Source organism: Trachypithecus francoisi, unplaced genomic scaffold, assembly GCF_009764315.1.
Source record: "Trachypithecus francoisi isolate TF-2019V2 unplaced genomic scaffold, Tfra_2.0 Contig00958, whole genome shotgun sequence".
Lineage (NCBI taxonomy): Eukaryota > Metazoa > Chordata > Mammalia > Primates > Cercopithecidae > Trachypithecus > Trachypithecus francoisi.
Genome location: NW_022681026.1, coordinates 1 through 15,340, shown reverse-complemented (window position 1 = coordinate 15,340; position 15,340 = coordinate 1). Strand labels below are relative to the sequence as shown.

The following is a 15,340-nucleotide window of genomic DNA, read 5'->3' as shown; positions in this document are numbered from 1 at the left end:
GGAGATGCGCTCTTATTTTTTGAATTTCCAGCTTTTCTGCCCTGCTTTTTCCCCATCTTTGTGGTTTATCTGCCTCTGGTCTTTGATGATGGTGACGTACTGATGGGGTTTTGGTATAGGTTCCTTCCTGTTTGATAGTTTTCCTCCCAACAGTCAGGACCCTCAGCTGCAGGTCTGTTGGAGATTGCTTGAGGTCCACTCCAGACCCTGTTTGCCTGGGTATCAGCAGCAGAGGTTGCCGAAGATAGAATAGTGCTGAACAGCGAGTGTACCTGTCTGATTCTTCCTTTGGAAGCTTCCTCTCAGGGGTGTACTCCACCCTGTGAGGTGTGGGGTGTCAGACTGCCCCTAGTGGGGGATGTCTGCCAGTTAGGCTACTCAGGGGTCATGGACCGACTTGAACAGGCAGTCTGTCCGTTCTCAGATCTCAACCTCCATGTGGGGAAATCCACTGCTCTCTTCAAAGCTGTCAGACAGAGTCGGGTTTCTGCTGCTTCTTTTGTTGTTGTTCTTTAGCTGAGCCCTGTCCCCAGAGGTAAAGTCTACAGAGACAGGCAGGTTTCCTTGAGCTGCTGTGAGCTCCACCCAGTTCGAGCTTCCCAGCGGCTTTGTTTACCTACTTAAGCCTCAGCAATGGCGGGCGCCCCTCCCCCAGCCTCGCCACTGCCTTGCAGTTAGATCGCAGATTGCTGTGCTAGAAATGAGGAAGGCTCCGTGGGCGTGGGACCCTCCCGGCCAGGTGTGGGATATAATCTCCTGGTGTGTCCTTGCTTAAAGCGCAGTATTAGGGTGGGAGTTATCTGATTTTCCAGGTGTTGTGTGTCTCAGTTCCCCTGGCTAGGAAAAGGGATTCCCTTCCCCCTTGTGCTTCCCAGGTCAGGCGATGCCTCGCCCTGCTTCAGCTCTCGCTGGTCGGGCTGCAGCAGCTGACCAGCACCGATTGTCCGGCACTCCCTAGTGAGATGACTCCAGTACCTCAGTTGAAAATGCAGAAATCACCGGTCTTCTGTGTCGTTCGCGCTGGGAGTTGGAGACTGGAGTTGTTCCTATTCAGCCATCTTGCTCCGCCCCCCAAATTCGCATCATTTTGTTTAGTCATATTAACTCCCTCCTCCCCAAGATTTAGGCACTGGTGCCATTTAGAACTCCTGGAGGGCACGTGTGGAGACTGGAAAGCCAAGGGGAGCCAATAAACAAATGACTCTAGAATACACGACAAAAAAGATGCTCATATTCTCTAGATAAACTTCCCTGACCTTTTCCCAAGTAAATCCTGTGTCCTTCCCTGTGCCCCTACAGTCTCCTGAACTACTTCCCTCTTACCACCTATCACATACTGATCTATTCATGTGGTTGCCTCCCCAATTAGAAAGTGAGCTCCTTGATGCAGAAACTGTGTTATGCTTATCTCCATGGAGGGGATGCGATGAGTAACATGGACTCAAGATGTGAACTCCTATATATGTATATATAAATGTTTGCTTTTCCTTTATAGAAAGTATACATGGTCATTGTACAAAATTGAGAAAATACAGGGAGACGTATATAAGAAAATTTAATTTGCCCTATCATTCTGTACCTAGTTTTATATTTTACTATTTACTATTTGTATTTTACTATTGGTACTTACTATTCTTTTATGAACTAGTATATCTTATTATTGTTACTTAATCTTTTTCTGTGTCATTACAAACTTAAATATTACTCAAAATGTCATGAATATACGCATGATATTTTATTGCATAGATATGCCAAAAGTTGTATGTAATCACTCTGCCATTCACATCAGTCCATTTACATGGCTCTAACTTTTCTCTATTCCATGTTGAACTGAGATCAGCCAGGCAAAGACAGGAACAGGAGTGTACAGGCAAAGAACAAGAGACCTGCACTTAATAAAATGGTAATGGTAATAATAGTAGATAGTTAACACAGCACTTACTGTGAACCAGTAATATTCTCTGCCTCTCATAGATATTAATGCATTTAATCCTTACAGTGGCCCTCTGAGGTAGGTGCCATAACTATCCCCTTTCTCACACAAAGAAACTAAAGCACAGAGAGGTATGTAATCTATGGAAAAACACAAAGCCGACACACAACAGATTTGAAACTGAAGCCAAGAAGCCTGGCTCTAGAGCATGAATAAACCAGAAAAGGGAAGTGTGCTGTACTATAAATTTATGTTAAAAACATAACAACCAAAGTTTCTGTTATTCTGGTGTAAAATGTCTTTTCGGTTTTGCATTTTGCATGTCTTTAAGCAGCAAGATCCATGGATTTCTCTATTTTTCTTAGAAAATTTGGGGAATTACAAGCTGGGCTTCCTTTCCTGGCTCACACCTATAATCCTAGCACTTTGGGAGGCCGACGTGGGTGGATCACTTGAGGTCAGGAGTTCGGGACCAGCCTGGCCAACATGGTGAAGCCGCATCTCTACCAAAAATGCAAAAATTAGCCAGGCCTGGTGGCACATGCCTGTAATCACAGTTACGTGGGAGGCTGAGGCAGGAGAATCACTTGAATTGCACTCCAGCCTGGGTGACAGAGCGAGACTCTGTCAAAAAAAAAAAAAAAAAGGAAAAGAAAATTTGGGAAATTACGTAGTGTTTTTCCTTAATTCTTCTAAATATGAATCCCTGCGGTTGTCATGGGGTGTTCCTACATTCATAGTATTTCACTCTGCCCTGTGGTTTACAAGAAGGGGAAACTGCTTTACCAAGTGGGCACCTTCTTCATTAAAATCAGGGAAGAGAACTGCGCATTTAAAGAACCACAGATAGTGCAAAAAAGCTTGCTGAGTCTTGGTTATCAGGAAGTCTGAACACGGCAAGCCAGGAGGCCAGAGAGGTAGACAGGGGTCAGGTTACAGAGAAGCTTCCATTTCATGCCAGAAGCAATGCAGAATGTTCACAAGATTTTAAAAGAAGAGAAACAAAGACTGATTTGAGCTTTAGCAAAATTATATTAGTGCTGCATGGTGGCATAGATTAAAAAGAGACAAAACTAGGCCAGGCAAGGTGGCTCATGCCTGTAATCCCAGCACTTTGAGAGGCCAAAGCAGGCAGATCACTTGAGGCCAGGAGTTCAAGACCAGCCTGGCCAACGTGGTGAAACCCCATCTCCACAAAAAATACAAAAAATTACCTGGGTGTGGTGGCACATACCTGTAATCCGAGCTACTCGGGAGGTTGAGGCACAAGAATTGCGTGAGCCTGGGAGGCAAAGGTTGCAGTGAACCAAGATCGAGCCATTGCATGCCAGCCTGGGCCACAGAGTGAGACTTTGTCTCAAAATAAATAAGTAAGAGACAAAACTAGAAGAAAAAACAGTTGCTAGGACCCTCTTCTGGTTGTCATGGTGAGAATCCATAAGAACCTGACCTAAGACACAGTAGTGGGAATGGTGAGAGGCAGATGCACGTAAAATTGAACGTAGACTAGAGTTGGTGATTGAATAGGTGTAGGAGATGACAGAGAAAGAGAAGACAAGGGTGACTCAGCTTTCTGACTTGGAAGATTGATAGGAAGAGGCACTTTTTATTGGGTAGAGAATATGGAAGAAGGGGCAAGGGACTGGGAGAGGGATCAGATCCAGTACCAAGACACACGCCCTGACCTACTGAACACATGCAAGAAATGGCCAGAGAAAATAACAAGGACTCAGGACAGGAAACAAGGGGCTGGCTGCAGAAAGAAGGGGCTGTGTCAATGAGACATTGTCTAAGATGCAAAACGGGACTCCAGGCTGCTGCTTCTGCCTGCATGAAAGGCAGGACCCACACCTGCTGCAACCTGACCACGCAGACCACATATGAGAAAAGGAGGCCAAAGCTGGGCCAAACAGGGTATCATCATCAGTGAACCCATCCGTGGGGCGCCTGCTGCCAAAGGAGCTAGTGGAGGGGGACACTTAAGGAAGTGGAGCCTTAGGGCCAGAATCTGGAAGGAAAGCAATGCCCTGAGCTAGAGAGCAGAGGCAGCAGCACACAGTGGGGAGGCAAGCTGAGCAGTGCAAGGCAAAGATGCCTCAGAGGACAAACTGCTCAGCTAGGATTCCCCACACTAAGGACTAGGATGCTCTGCTGGACTGAGATGGGGCCTTACAGAGGCTGAAATGAGCCAGAACGCTGGGACACAAATCAAATCCCTCCATACTGAAGGGTCCACGGTGTTGACTGCTGGCTAGTTTCTGTCACCACCACCTGAGGAATCTTTGGTGGTCAGTTTCCCAAAGATCAAGACTGTGACATCATGGCCTTTTCCTTCCTTTCCTTTCTTTCTTTCTCTCTCCTCCCTCCCTCCCTCCCTCCCTCTTTCTTTTCTTTTCTTCTTTCATAACCTTTTAGATCCAAGTTACTGAAAACTTTTTTATGTAAAGTTACTTTACATTTCTCTTTCAAATTGCATCTTTATTGGGATCCTCGATTCTTTTTTTCAGGGTTCAGGTGATTCTGTTACCTCAGCCTCTTGAGTAACTGGGACTACAGGCATGCGCCACCACACCTGGCACATTTTTTGTATTTTTAGTAGAGACAGGGTTTCACCATGTTGTCCAGGCTGGTCTCAAACTCCTGGCCTCAGGTGATCCACCCGCTTCGGCCTCCCAAAGTGCTGAGATTACAGGCATGAGTCACTGTGCCTGGCTTCAATTCTCATTTTATTTAAAGATTCTTCCTTGACTCTGGAGACCTGTAAGACTTCTGACTGTGTCTCCTGATTCTCTTTGTATGTGTATGTTTCTTTTTGTTTTTTTGGGGGGGTGGGGGTTGTTACATAGGTAAACTTGTGTCATGGCGGTTTGGTGCACAAATTTTTTCATCACCCAGGTATTAAGCCTAATACCCATTAGTTATGTTTCCTGATCCTCTCCCGACTCCCACTCACCATAGCCTTTCTTATCCTACCCTTCCCATTAGTATTTCAACTGCATAGTTGAACTATTGTTCAACTATTGTTCAGGCATAACACAGATTGTTAGTCAAATCAGTGATTTATTTATTCATCAAATAGATACTATGCTTCACTATATGTCAGGCATTGTGGTTGTCACTGGAGATACACTGGTAACTAACGCAGACAGTGGAATATAAAACGGACCAATTCCGTCTGCATGACTCCGGGTTCGTTATTTCAACTGGGAACATCAATTTACCACCTAGGAAATGTCTAAGACACTCCCAACTCAACCCCATCCTGCATCTCCCTTACGTTATTCATTCAACAGATACAAATTAGGCACATGCTATGCGTGCGACTGTATATATTTCCCTCCAAGCAAAAACACATGGCACAGGGCTATTTCCTGGTTTGGGGATTGATAAAGTCTTACAAATATATAAACACTGAGATAAAATTACATATTCAATAAATCACTATTAAAAAACAATTAGAAGTGGAGACTAGGTCTGAAGGCTCATCATGTTATAATCATCATGTGCTAGGATTTGGTTTAAATCAACCGACAAGACACGGTCTGAAATTGGTTTAAAATCTGAGAAGACACTCTAAAAAATCTGCCATTATAGGATTGTTGTGAGGATCAAATATAATAAGTTGTGGTACAGGATGTGTAGTGTGTGGTACCTAGAGTCAGACTACCCAGATTTGAACCCCTGCTCTGCTTTATGGCCTTAGGAAAATTGCTTAAACTCTATTTACTTTGGTTTCTTCACTTGTTCAACTGAGAAAGTATAATGGTAACTAAATTATAGGGTTGTTTTTGAAGAGTAACAGTTCAAACATGTAAATCCCTATTACGGAAACTGGCACATGGTGGTCTCTCAGTAAATATTACTTCCTGTGAACTAAAATTTGTGTAGTTGCTAATCCATCATTAGCACGAAATAAAAGTTTGTTTCCAAACTCCCACATTGCCTTTATCAAACTAAATTTCTTGAGAAAAAGAAACTAAAATAAGATCAACAGGACATGGTTTAGATTTTTGAAGAGCAAATTACATAGATAACTAATTATAACACACTGCAGTAATCACAGAGGTAGAGGATGCCCCTTATCAGAACACTGACTGATTCAGCAGTTTCCATTTCTCGCCCTCTGCAACTCACAGAAGCCAGCTCTCAGAAACAGAATCACAAGTATGGAGGGGGTTCCCCTAAGAAGTGAGTGAGGGAATGCAATTCGGGGTATCATCCGAGAGCTGGGAGGCAGAGGGCAGGGTGAGAAGGAGGCATTGCCTGCGATGTAGGTTTCTAATGAAACAAGTGGCAGAGATACCTTTATTTGGAATTGGTAGCAATAGGGGAAGACACGTGGATGCCAAAGCTCCGGTGAAACCTACCACGGCCCCTGATCTGATCTTGCCTCTGCTTCTCCTCTCTCCGGACTGGCACTAGCCATCATTGGGGTGGGATGGAAACAGAGCTCATGTGTATTAGAAGACCTAACTTTACAAACACGAAGGACAGAATTCCAAAGGCGTGCTCCCACTTGGCTTCTGTCCTCCGTTCCCCAGCATCAAGTGTATCAACTCTAATCCCTTTGGGGGGAATTCAAGGCCGGTCCTGGTTTGGTCCCAATTTAGCTTTATCGTCCGTATTCATCCCCACTGCTCTGCAGCTCCACTGAAGCACCCCCTCTTTCCTCTGAGCCCACAATGTCACACCCAGGACTCTGCCTCAGCTGGGCCTCCACTGCCCACCCATCTATAGACGCCTAAATCCCGGGCAGTTATCCAGACACAACTAAAGTTCCATCCCTTCCATGAGGCCTTCCCCAACCCTCTGGTGGAAGGTCACTTCTTCCCCTCGTGGGGTTCTGAGCTTTCATTTCTTTTCCTACTAGGAGTCTTAGCACTTTCTGCTAAGTGCTACAATTACCTGTTCACATACTCTACCTGCCCCCACGAGACCAGGGGCATCCCAGAAACAAAGATCCTTAAAACCAACCAAATCTATTTCTCATTATAAAATGAGGTATGCTGATTGATTGTGAAAGAATAAAATAATAAAGTATGGAAAATTTTTTAAAAAGCATATAGATCTGGCTGAGAAGGTAGAGACCGTTCCACACCACTGAAATTATGTTTTGAAAAGGATAAGGAAAAACCTGCTTCAGTTGACATGATATATGTAAGTACAGTATAGGATCCTTAAAATGGTTCAAAGAAATGGCAAATCAAGACTTCATTTTGGCAAAGGCCATTGAACAGAAACTTTAGCGTATTTATCAATAATTTCTTTCAGATTAAACAACTGACCGCAACCCACTTTTCAACCAGTGATGTTGGAAATGTTTTAAAAAAAAATTAGTTCATGAATTTGTGGGCTGACCAAGAAGGTAATAAAATCACTAAATAAAATGAGAAAAATTCAGAAAAAGAAAACAGTAAGAAAATAAATCACCCATGGACCTATTACACAAATATAAGCACTATTCATTCTTTAAAGCATGTATTTCAAGCCTTTGTATTTTTTCCATGCTTAGGGTTGGCATGGAATATATATATATATATATATATTTGTACAATTCTTCAAATTTTGTAGAATTTGTACATTCTTGTATCTTGCTTTTTTTAAACCACTGGTGTTATAAGCATATTTATGCCACTTCATTCATTTTAGGGACTTAATAATAAACGACCTAGTGGATAATTTATCATCCCCTGATAGAAAGAAATTAGTTTTGCTGATTTTAGAGTTATAAATGATGCTGGGTCGGGTGTCTTTATGTTTGAAGATGGCTCCATATTTGGGTTGTTTCCACAGAACTCTTTCCTGGAAATGTTTTTTTCTATGTTAATGGCTACAAATATTTCTAGGCACCTGACATACCGACACCCACCTCTAAGGTATTTTTATGATCCACTACTAGTGTTTAACACAGCGCCCTAGTCACTCTTGAGACTAATAAATAGACAAATGACTGAAACGTGACCTCATGCTTTCTATTCCTCAGCTTTCATTCAGTTCCATGCCTCTGGGAGGAGGGGTGGTGGTGCAGCCCTCCACAGCATCAGCCCATCAACCCTACCCCTGTAATTATAGCAGCTGAGGAAGCAGAATTGCATCTCTGTGGGAAGGAATGGGGCTGGAGAGTTCATGCATGGACCTTTTTTTTTTTTTTTTTGAATGGAGTTTCATTCTTGTTGCCCAGGCTGGTGTGCAATGGCATGATCTCGGCTCACCACAACCTCCACCTTCTGGGTTCAAGCAATCCTCCTGCCTCAACCTCCCGAGGAGCTGGGACTACAGGCATGCTCCACCATGCCCAACTAATTTTGTATTTTTAGTAGAGATGGGGTTTCTCCATCTTGGTCAGGTTGGTCTGAACTCCTGACCTCAGGGGATCCACTGCCTCAGCCTCCCAAAGTGCTGGGATTACAGACATGAGCCACCGTGCCCAGTCGCATAGACCAATTCTTATGAGAAGGGATCGGCTAAGAATAGCCTTGGGTTGACAACACACCCCTTTTCACACTCACAGGAGAAACCATTTCCCCATGAAGCTAGAATATCTCAGAGATGCTATTCTTGGATATCCTGAGCCCCTGTGGTCACCGGGGACCCTGGGTTGTGCAACACTCAGCATGACAGCATCACTATGCTTAAAAATTTCCTTCCTCACCCCCCAGATTCCATTCCCCCATCCGCAGGGCTGCCTATAAAGAGAAGGAGCAATGGCTTCAGACTTCAGGAGGACACAGGCAGCAGAGAGTGGTCGGTCCCCTCTTGGCTGTGCTGACACTCGAGCCCACATTCCATCACCTGCTCAGAATCATGCAGGTCTCCACTGCTGCCCTTGCCATCCTCCTCTGCACCGTGGCTCTCTGCAAGCAGGTCTTCTCTGCACCACGTGAGTCTGAGTTTCATTGTGGGTTTCACCAGTCTCTGGCCACGGTTAGACCACATCAGTCTTTTCTTGTGGCCTGAGAACCCCCAAGAGAAAACAGAGAACTTCTTAAAGGGCTGCCAAACACCTTGGTCTTTCCCTTCAAGACTTTTATTTTTATCTCTAGAAGGGGTCTTAGCTCTCCTAGTCTCCAGGTATGAGAATCTAGGCAGGGGCAGGGGAGTTACAGTCCCTTGTACAGATAGAAAAACAGGGTTGGAAACAAGTCAGTTTACAAGAGGCAGAATCCAGGGCTGGTTACTTCCCAGTGGGGTCTGTTCACTCTCCAGGTCACCCTAGGTCTCCCAGGAGCTCTGTCCCTTGGATGTCTTATGAGAGATGTCCAAGGCTTCTCTTGGGCTGGGATCTGACTTCTTGAACCACACAAAATTCCCTGAAGAGAGCTGAGATAAGAGAATAGTCCATTCAGGTATCTGGATCACACAGAGAAACAGAGAACCCACTATGAAGAGTCAAGGGGAAAGCAGGAAATAGACAGAAACAAAGACAGAGACATTTCTTGGCAAAAATGCCCAAATGCCTTCCAGTCACTTGGTCTGGGCAAGCCTGCCTTCCTCACCTGCTCGGAGATCAGAAGCTGCCTGGCCTTTTCTTCTGAGATGTGCCTCAAGCTCATTCTCTTCCTTTCTCCGCAGTTGGTGCCGACACGCCGACCTCCTGCTGCTTCAGCTACATCTCCCGGCAGATTCCACAGAATTTCATAGCTGACTACTTTGAGACCAGCAGCCAGTGCTCCAAGCCCAGTGTCATGTAAGTGCCAGTCTTCCTGCTCGCCTCTAGGGAGGTAGGGAGGGTTGGGGTGGGGGCAGAGACAGACCAGAAGGCCATCCTGGAAAGGCCCAGCCTTCCAGAGCCTATCAGGGATACAGGACACAGGGCTCTGAGGTGTGACCTGACTTGGGGCTGGAGTGGGGCAGGTGTTACAGAGTCAGGAAGGGCTGCCCCAGCCCAGAGGAAAGGGACAGGAAGGAGGCAACAGGATTCTCTGAGGGCCTCCTGCCCGGAGTCCCTGAGAGAAGCTCTCTAGATGGAGATAGGCAGGGGGTCGCTGAGAGAGGAGCAGGCTCTGAGCTGCGCAGGACAGAGAGCTGATGGAGCGGCCACGGTGGGCCCAGGATTCCCCTGCTGGATTCCCCAGTGCTTAACCTTCCTCCCTTCTCCACAGCTTCCTAACCAAGAGAGGCCGGCAGGTCTGTGCTGACCCCAGTGAGGAGTGGGTCCAGAAATACGTCAGCGACCTGGAGCTGAGTGCCTGAGGGGTCCGGAAGCTTCGAGGCCCAGTGACCTCGGTAGGCCCAGTGGGGAGCGGGAGCCTGAGCCTTGGGAACATCCCTGTGACCTCCACAGCTACCTCTTCTATGGACTGGTTGTTGCCCAACAGCCACTGTGGGACTCTTTTTAACTTGAATTTTAATTTATTTATACTATTTAGTTTGTGTAATTTATTTTTGATTTCACAGTGTGTTTGTGATTGTTTGCTCTGAGAGTTCCCCTATGCCCTCCCCCTTACCTCACACTATGTTTGGTGACAACTGAGTGGCTGTCATCGGCCTGCTGTAGACAGTCATGGTACCAAAGCCACCAGACTGACCAATGTGTATCGGATGCTTTTGGTCAGGGCTGTGATCGGCCTGGGGAACTAATAAAGATGCTCTTTTAAAAGGTAAACCGGTATTGAGTTTGGTTTTGTTTTTCTGGCAAATCAAAATCACTGGTTAAGAGGAATCATAGGCAAAGATTAGGAAGAGGTGAAATGGAGGGAAATTGGGAGAGATGGGGAGGGCTGCCGCAGAGTTACCACTTTACAACGGAGGCACAGTTCTGAAACATTGAAACTACGAATATGTTATAACTCAGTATTTAATTTTACCAATGCAATAGTACAGCTTACTCTATTTTTGTTGTTGTTTTGTTTGAGACGGAGTCTTGCTCTGTCACCCAGGCTGGAGTGCAGTGGCCAGATCTCAGCTCACTGCAAGCTCCGCCTCCCAGGTTTATACTATTCTCCTGCCTCAGTCTCCCCAGTAGCTGGAATTACAGGCACCCGCCACCTCGTCCAGCTAGTTTTTTGTACTTTTTAGTAGAGACGGGGTTTCACCGTGTTAGCCAGGATGGTCTCGATCTCCTGACCTCGTGATCCGCCCGTCTCGGCCTCCCAAAGTGCTGGGATTACAGGCTTGAGCCACCGCGCCCGGCCAGCTTAGATACTCTGAATACTTCATTTGACAGAAAAGTAACCCAGGGCTCAGAAAGGTTAGGCAACTTGGCTGAGGTTACACAGCACGTAAAAGGTCAATTGCATTCCAAACCTGGACTTTTATTGAACTACAGACTATGCTGTTAACCACTGACAAATGTATTACCCCAAACATGATCCCCCTATACTCAAATCTTACCCTATTCTTTAACAGATGATATTTCATCCATTGCAGTCACTTCCTGTCAGGATTCTGACTTGACATAGAGTGTTTGAGAGTGATCGTTTAAGCCACTTACGTCAAGAGTTTTAAGTGTAGACCTGGGAACTGATATTTTTATCAAGCTCATGAGGTGTTCCATAGCCTGTTAAAGACTGAGAGCCACTGTCGATAGAATTCATCACTGTTTTCTAAATGTGGTATCTGCATATGGTAACAGGTGTATTATACATTATTTCTCTAGAATCTACACTCTACAAAATAAATAGCTAATGTTAGAGAAGGAAAAGACATCCAGCTTCTGTGTGGAGCAGGATACTGTCTATAGGTTTACTGTGAAACGTAAGTTATTTATTAGATGAATTGCTTGCCTTATATGTACAAGAAGTACATACTAAGTTAGGGTCCTTTTTGCAGAAGAAAGAGAAATTCAAAATATTTGTGTGAAAACCAAACGTTAATTTGTGTGAGCTATGCTTATTTCATTTTGTTTAATCTAATTTTCGTGTCCAAACATGTTTAGAATTGTACACTTCAAACTCTTTAAAGCGTAAACACTACTACTTAGCAAATATTAAAATGCACATCCTATGTGACCTACATTCCATTTGACCTGATCCCATTTCTAGGAATCTGCTTTATAGAAACAGTGCCAAAAGATAATATGTAGGCATGAGGATGTTCTTTACAGTGTGCTTGGTAAAGAGCAAAGAAATGCAAACAGTCATCAGTAGGGGATTAATCAGTAGGGGATTAAGATATCCAGTGGCACATTCTGCAGTTAGTGAAAAAAAAAAGCACACATCTGTATCTGTGGAAAGTGTCCATAATATACGTAAAAGGCATATCTATTTACATTCAGTATATGCATATGCATATATATTCTCTACATATGCTACAGAACTATCTGTAAAGGATATTATTTTGTTTTCAGTTTGAAAGCTATATACACATGTATTTACATAGGCAAATATTTGGAAAGATACACATCAAATAGCTAACTACTGTAGTTCCTTTGAGGAAATGAGGCTTTTTTTTTTAAGGAATGAGGGTTTTTCCTTTTTATATTCTGCACTTTTAAAACTTTTATTTTCTGATTAGCTTGCCTAGCTCACCTCTCTGGTCTCATCTGACCCTATTCTTTGATGGGTGAGATTCCATCCATCACAACCAGTTTCTGGTCGGGATTCTGAGTTGATGCAGAGAGGATAGAGCTCAGCCTGGCTTACAGCGTTTTGATGCCATGACAGCTTTCATATAACGAGGGTACAGCAATAAAGACGTCCTTATGACAAGGCTGTTTCTCTCTCTCTCTCTCACACACACACACACGAGCAGCTTTTGTCCCCACAGATGCAGTGAAGGTGTCATCATTCCTTCTTTATGGGCTTTCAGGAGAATATAGGTGCGTACAGCCTTTGCCTGCACTGAATTGTTTCTCAAGGCCCAGAAACCCAAAGCTAAACAAAGTTTAATCATGCCCAACATTCCCTAAATACAAATGTTATGAACAAAGTAAGTTGAACAAAGACCCCTGTTCCCTGTTAGGGAACGGGAGAATGGGAATTGCATTTTTAAGCAGTTCAGCCAGTCTGACAGTCCCTAGCTCTCCCCTCTGGGGGAATGTCCTCCATGGACAATCTGAGATGTGCAATGTGGAGGATTTGCTTTCTGGAGGCTGCTGACTTCCTGTCTGTGTGAGTTAGCCTGAGGTTGTCTTTGGTATTGTGTAATCAAGGGCCGTCTGGAACCAGTCTCGTGGTTTCTTTGGCAGTGTGACTCCATTCTAATGTCCGTGGGCTACTGTTTGCTTCTGATCAATTCCATGGGCCAGGTAGCCAGAAGCAGAGAAGTTGTCAGTTACATAGTTCACATTTGCATTTTAACTGGGGTTGGGAATGTGCACTTTCTTTTCTCTTTTTCTTTTCTTTTTTTTGGAGATGGAGTCTCACACTGTCACCTGGGCTGGAGTGCAATGGTGTGATCTTGGCTGACTGCAACCTCAGCCTCCCAGGTTCAAGCGATTCTCCTGCCTCAGCATACCAAGTAGCTGGGATTACAGGTGCCCGCCACCACACCTGGCTAATTTTTTTGGATTTTTAGTAGAGATGGGGGTTTCACTGTTTTGGCCAGCCTGGTCTTGAACTCCTGACCTTGCAATCCGCCTGCCTTGGCTTTCCAAAGTGCTGGGATTACAGGCATGAGCCACCATGCCTGGCCTATATTCAGAATCTCTTCTATCAAATTCCTTAATGCTGCAGCCTTGGTATTTAGCACAGGCTTTCAGTACCAAAATAAGACAGACCATAGTTCATCCAGCACGTGCAATACTTTGTAATGGGGATTGCAAAAGGTAGTGTCCAGACAGGACAGCATGATGAATATCACCTGGGAACATGGTAGCAATGCACATTCTCAGCCCCATTTCCTTTCTTAATGGACCAGGGTCCAGCAACCTGTGTTTTAACAAGGCTCCAGGTAATTCTGATGCATGTAAGGTCTAAAACTCACTTTCATTTCACAAGGTCCTCACCAAGTCACCTCCTACTTTCTCGTTTCAGCCAGTTCCACACTTCAGTCAGGGCCTGTGACTTTTAACAGACCCTGTGTCTCTGCACAGATACAGATCTCTGTATCTCTCAGGATGCTGGCAGTTTCCAGGCAGAAAGCAAACAAGCAAACCAAACTCTAAGAGACTTTCAGTAAACGCACCTTGTGGCTCCAAGACTCCAGGGTATCGGGGTGGCCCTAGCTCCAGGCAAGGCTGGGCGCAGCAGCCCTGTGCTATCTCATGAGTCCTCTTTGCTTCTCTTTCTGATCTCCCTTTCCTGTGAGAGGCCCTGGGTGGCTGCCAGTACCTGCCAGTGTTACATGAATCCTTGTTCATTTTCTGCCGGGAAGAGTGAGTCTGTGTTCCCACTGGAAAAAGCATCACTAGGCCCTTTCGGATTTGACTGACTTCAGAACCCAATTCCTAACCAATCGCTGTGGCTATGGGGATGGGTTTCATTGATTTGCTTAAGTTAATCAAGGCACATAACTTGAATCTTTGGGTTTAAAGAATTGTACATAAACTTAAAACCTGAGAATTGTGGGGAAGGGGGATTTCCCATGAGGAAATGTGAGTTTCTGGCATCAGGAAACATGCAGAATAGATGCTGGTCAGGAAACACATGTTTTCACTATAATGTGTTTGTCTTTTTCCTGTTAGTTTTGTCTTGGTGATATAACAGGCACTAATACTTTGTGTGTGATAAACATTTCTTCTCCTGTGCTGTCTAGATTAGAAACTATTAGTCGTCCACTTTCCTGAATGACTTTATTCTTAACAAGATGCTGACTTGTATATTTCCTTTTGCCCAATAAATCACTATTGCCCAAATCTAGGACAAGAGAGACATAAACTCTTCATGATATCAAGGTGTAACCACTAGAAAATGGGGCTACATACCCACTCCAGAACATACTGAGGAAGACAGAACTGGCCCTGACACAAGCACTGCCCACCTTCTTTCATACAAGCCAAAGATCGGGCACTGAGGATGCAGGAGGAGATGAGAGAAGTCTCAGCACAATGAGTCCTCAGTAGAAATTGCCCATATTAATGAAGAGAAGGGAGTCCTTTCTTTTTTTTTTTTTTTTAATACTTTAAGTTCTAGGGTACATGTGCATGACGTTTATATCATGTATAACTCCCCAAAGCAATCCCTCCCTCCTCCCCCCCCCATGATAGGCCCCAGTGTGTGATGTTCCCCTTCCCGAGTCCAAGTGATCTCATTGTTCAGTTCCCACCTATGAGTGAGAACATGCGGTGTTTGGTTTTCTCTTCTTGTGATAGTTTGCTAAGAATGATGGTTGGAGTCCTTTCACAGGAGATAAACAAAGGGGTAGACAAGGAGACTGCAAGCGAAGGAGACACTTAATACTTGCAGTTTTTATTCCTCTTCTTTCCTGGGAACTGCACCCACAAAAATACATTATGTGGGATTGACCACATCCCAAATGTTAGGTGGGTCCTAATTAAGCTGATTTGCATCTTGAGTTTTTTAAACT

General features: G+C 44.6%; 1 protein-coding gene and 1 long non-coding RNA gene across 2 annotated transcripts; one reads left to right on the top strand and one right to left on the bottom strand.

Annotated features, from left to right (window-relative positions):
- Positions 1-4,973: 4,973 nt before the first annotated feature.
- Positions 4,974-9,572, bottom strand: LOC117090157. The gene is made up of 2 exons (XR_004439921.1): positions 9,430-9,572; positions 4,974-9,253 (listed from the first exon to the last, which is right to left on the bottom strand). It is a non-coding gene; the product is annotated as an uncharacterized LOC117090157 (long non-coding RNA).
- On the top strand, positions 8,095-10,538 carry LOC117090151 (C-C motif chemokine 3-like 1). Its single transcript, XM_033222149.1, has 3 exons — positions 8,095-8,813; positions 9,506-9,620; positions 10,036-10,538. Exons 1-3 carry the CDS (start codon positions 8,738-8,740, stop codon positions 10,124-10,126), a joined length of 282 nt encoding a protein of 93 aa, XP_033078040.1. The 5' UTR covers positions 8,095-8,737; the 3' UTR covers positions 10,127-10,538.
- The last annotated feature ends 4,802 nt before the right edge of the window (positions 10,539-15,340 follow it).

What these genes read in the sequence shown, in the direction of transcription:
- LOC117090151 (XM_033222149.1), top strand. Translation starts at nt 8,738, where the DNA reads ATGCAGGTCTCCACTGCTGCCCTTGCCATCCTCCTCTGCACCGTGGCT. An exon ending in GCAGGTCTTCTCTGCACCAC is followed by an intron (nt 8,814 to 9,505) that starts GTGAGTCTGAGT and finishes CTTTCTCCGCAG; the next exon opens with TTGGTGCCGACACGCCGACC. An exon ending in TGCTCCAAGCCCAGTGTCAT is followed by an intron (nt 9,621 to 10,035) that starts GTAAGTGCCAGT and finishes CCTTCTCCACAG; the next exon opens with CTTCCTAACCAAGAGAGGCC.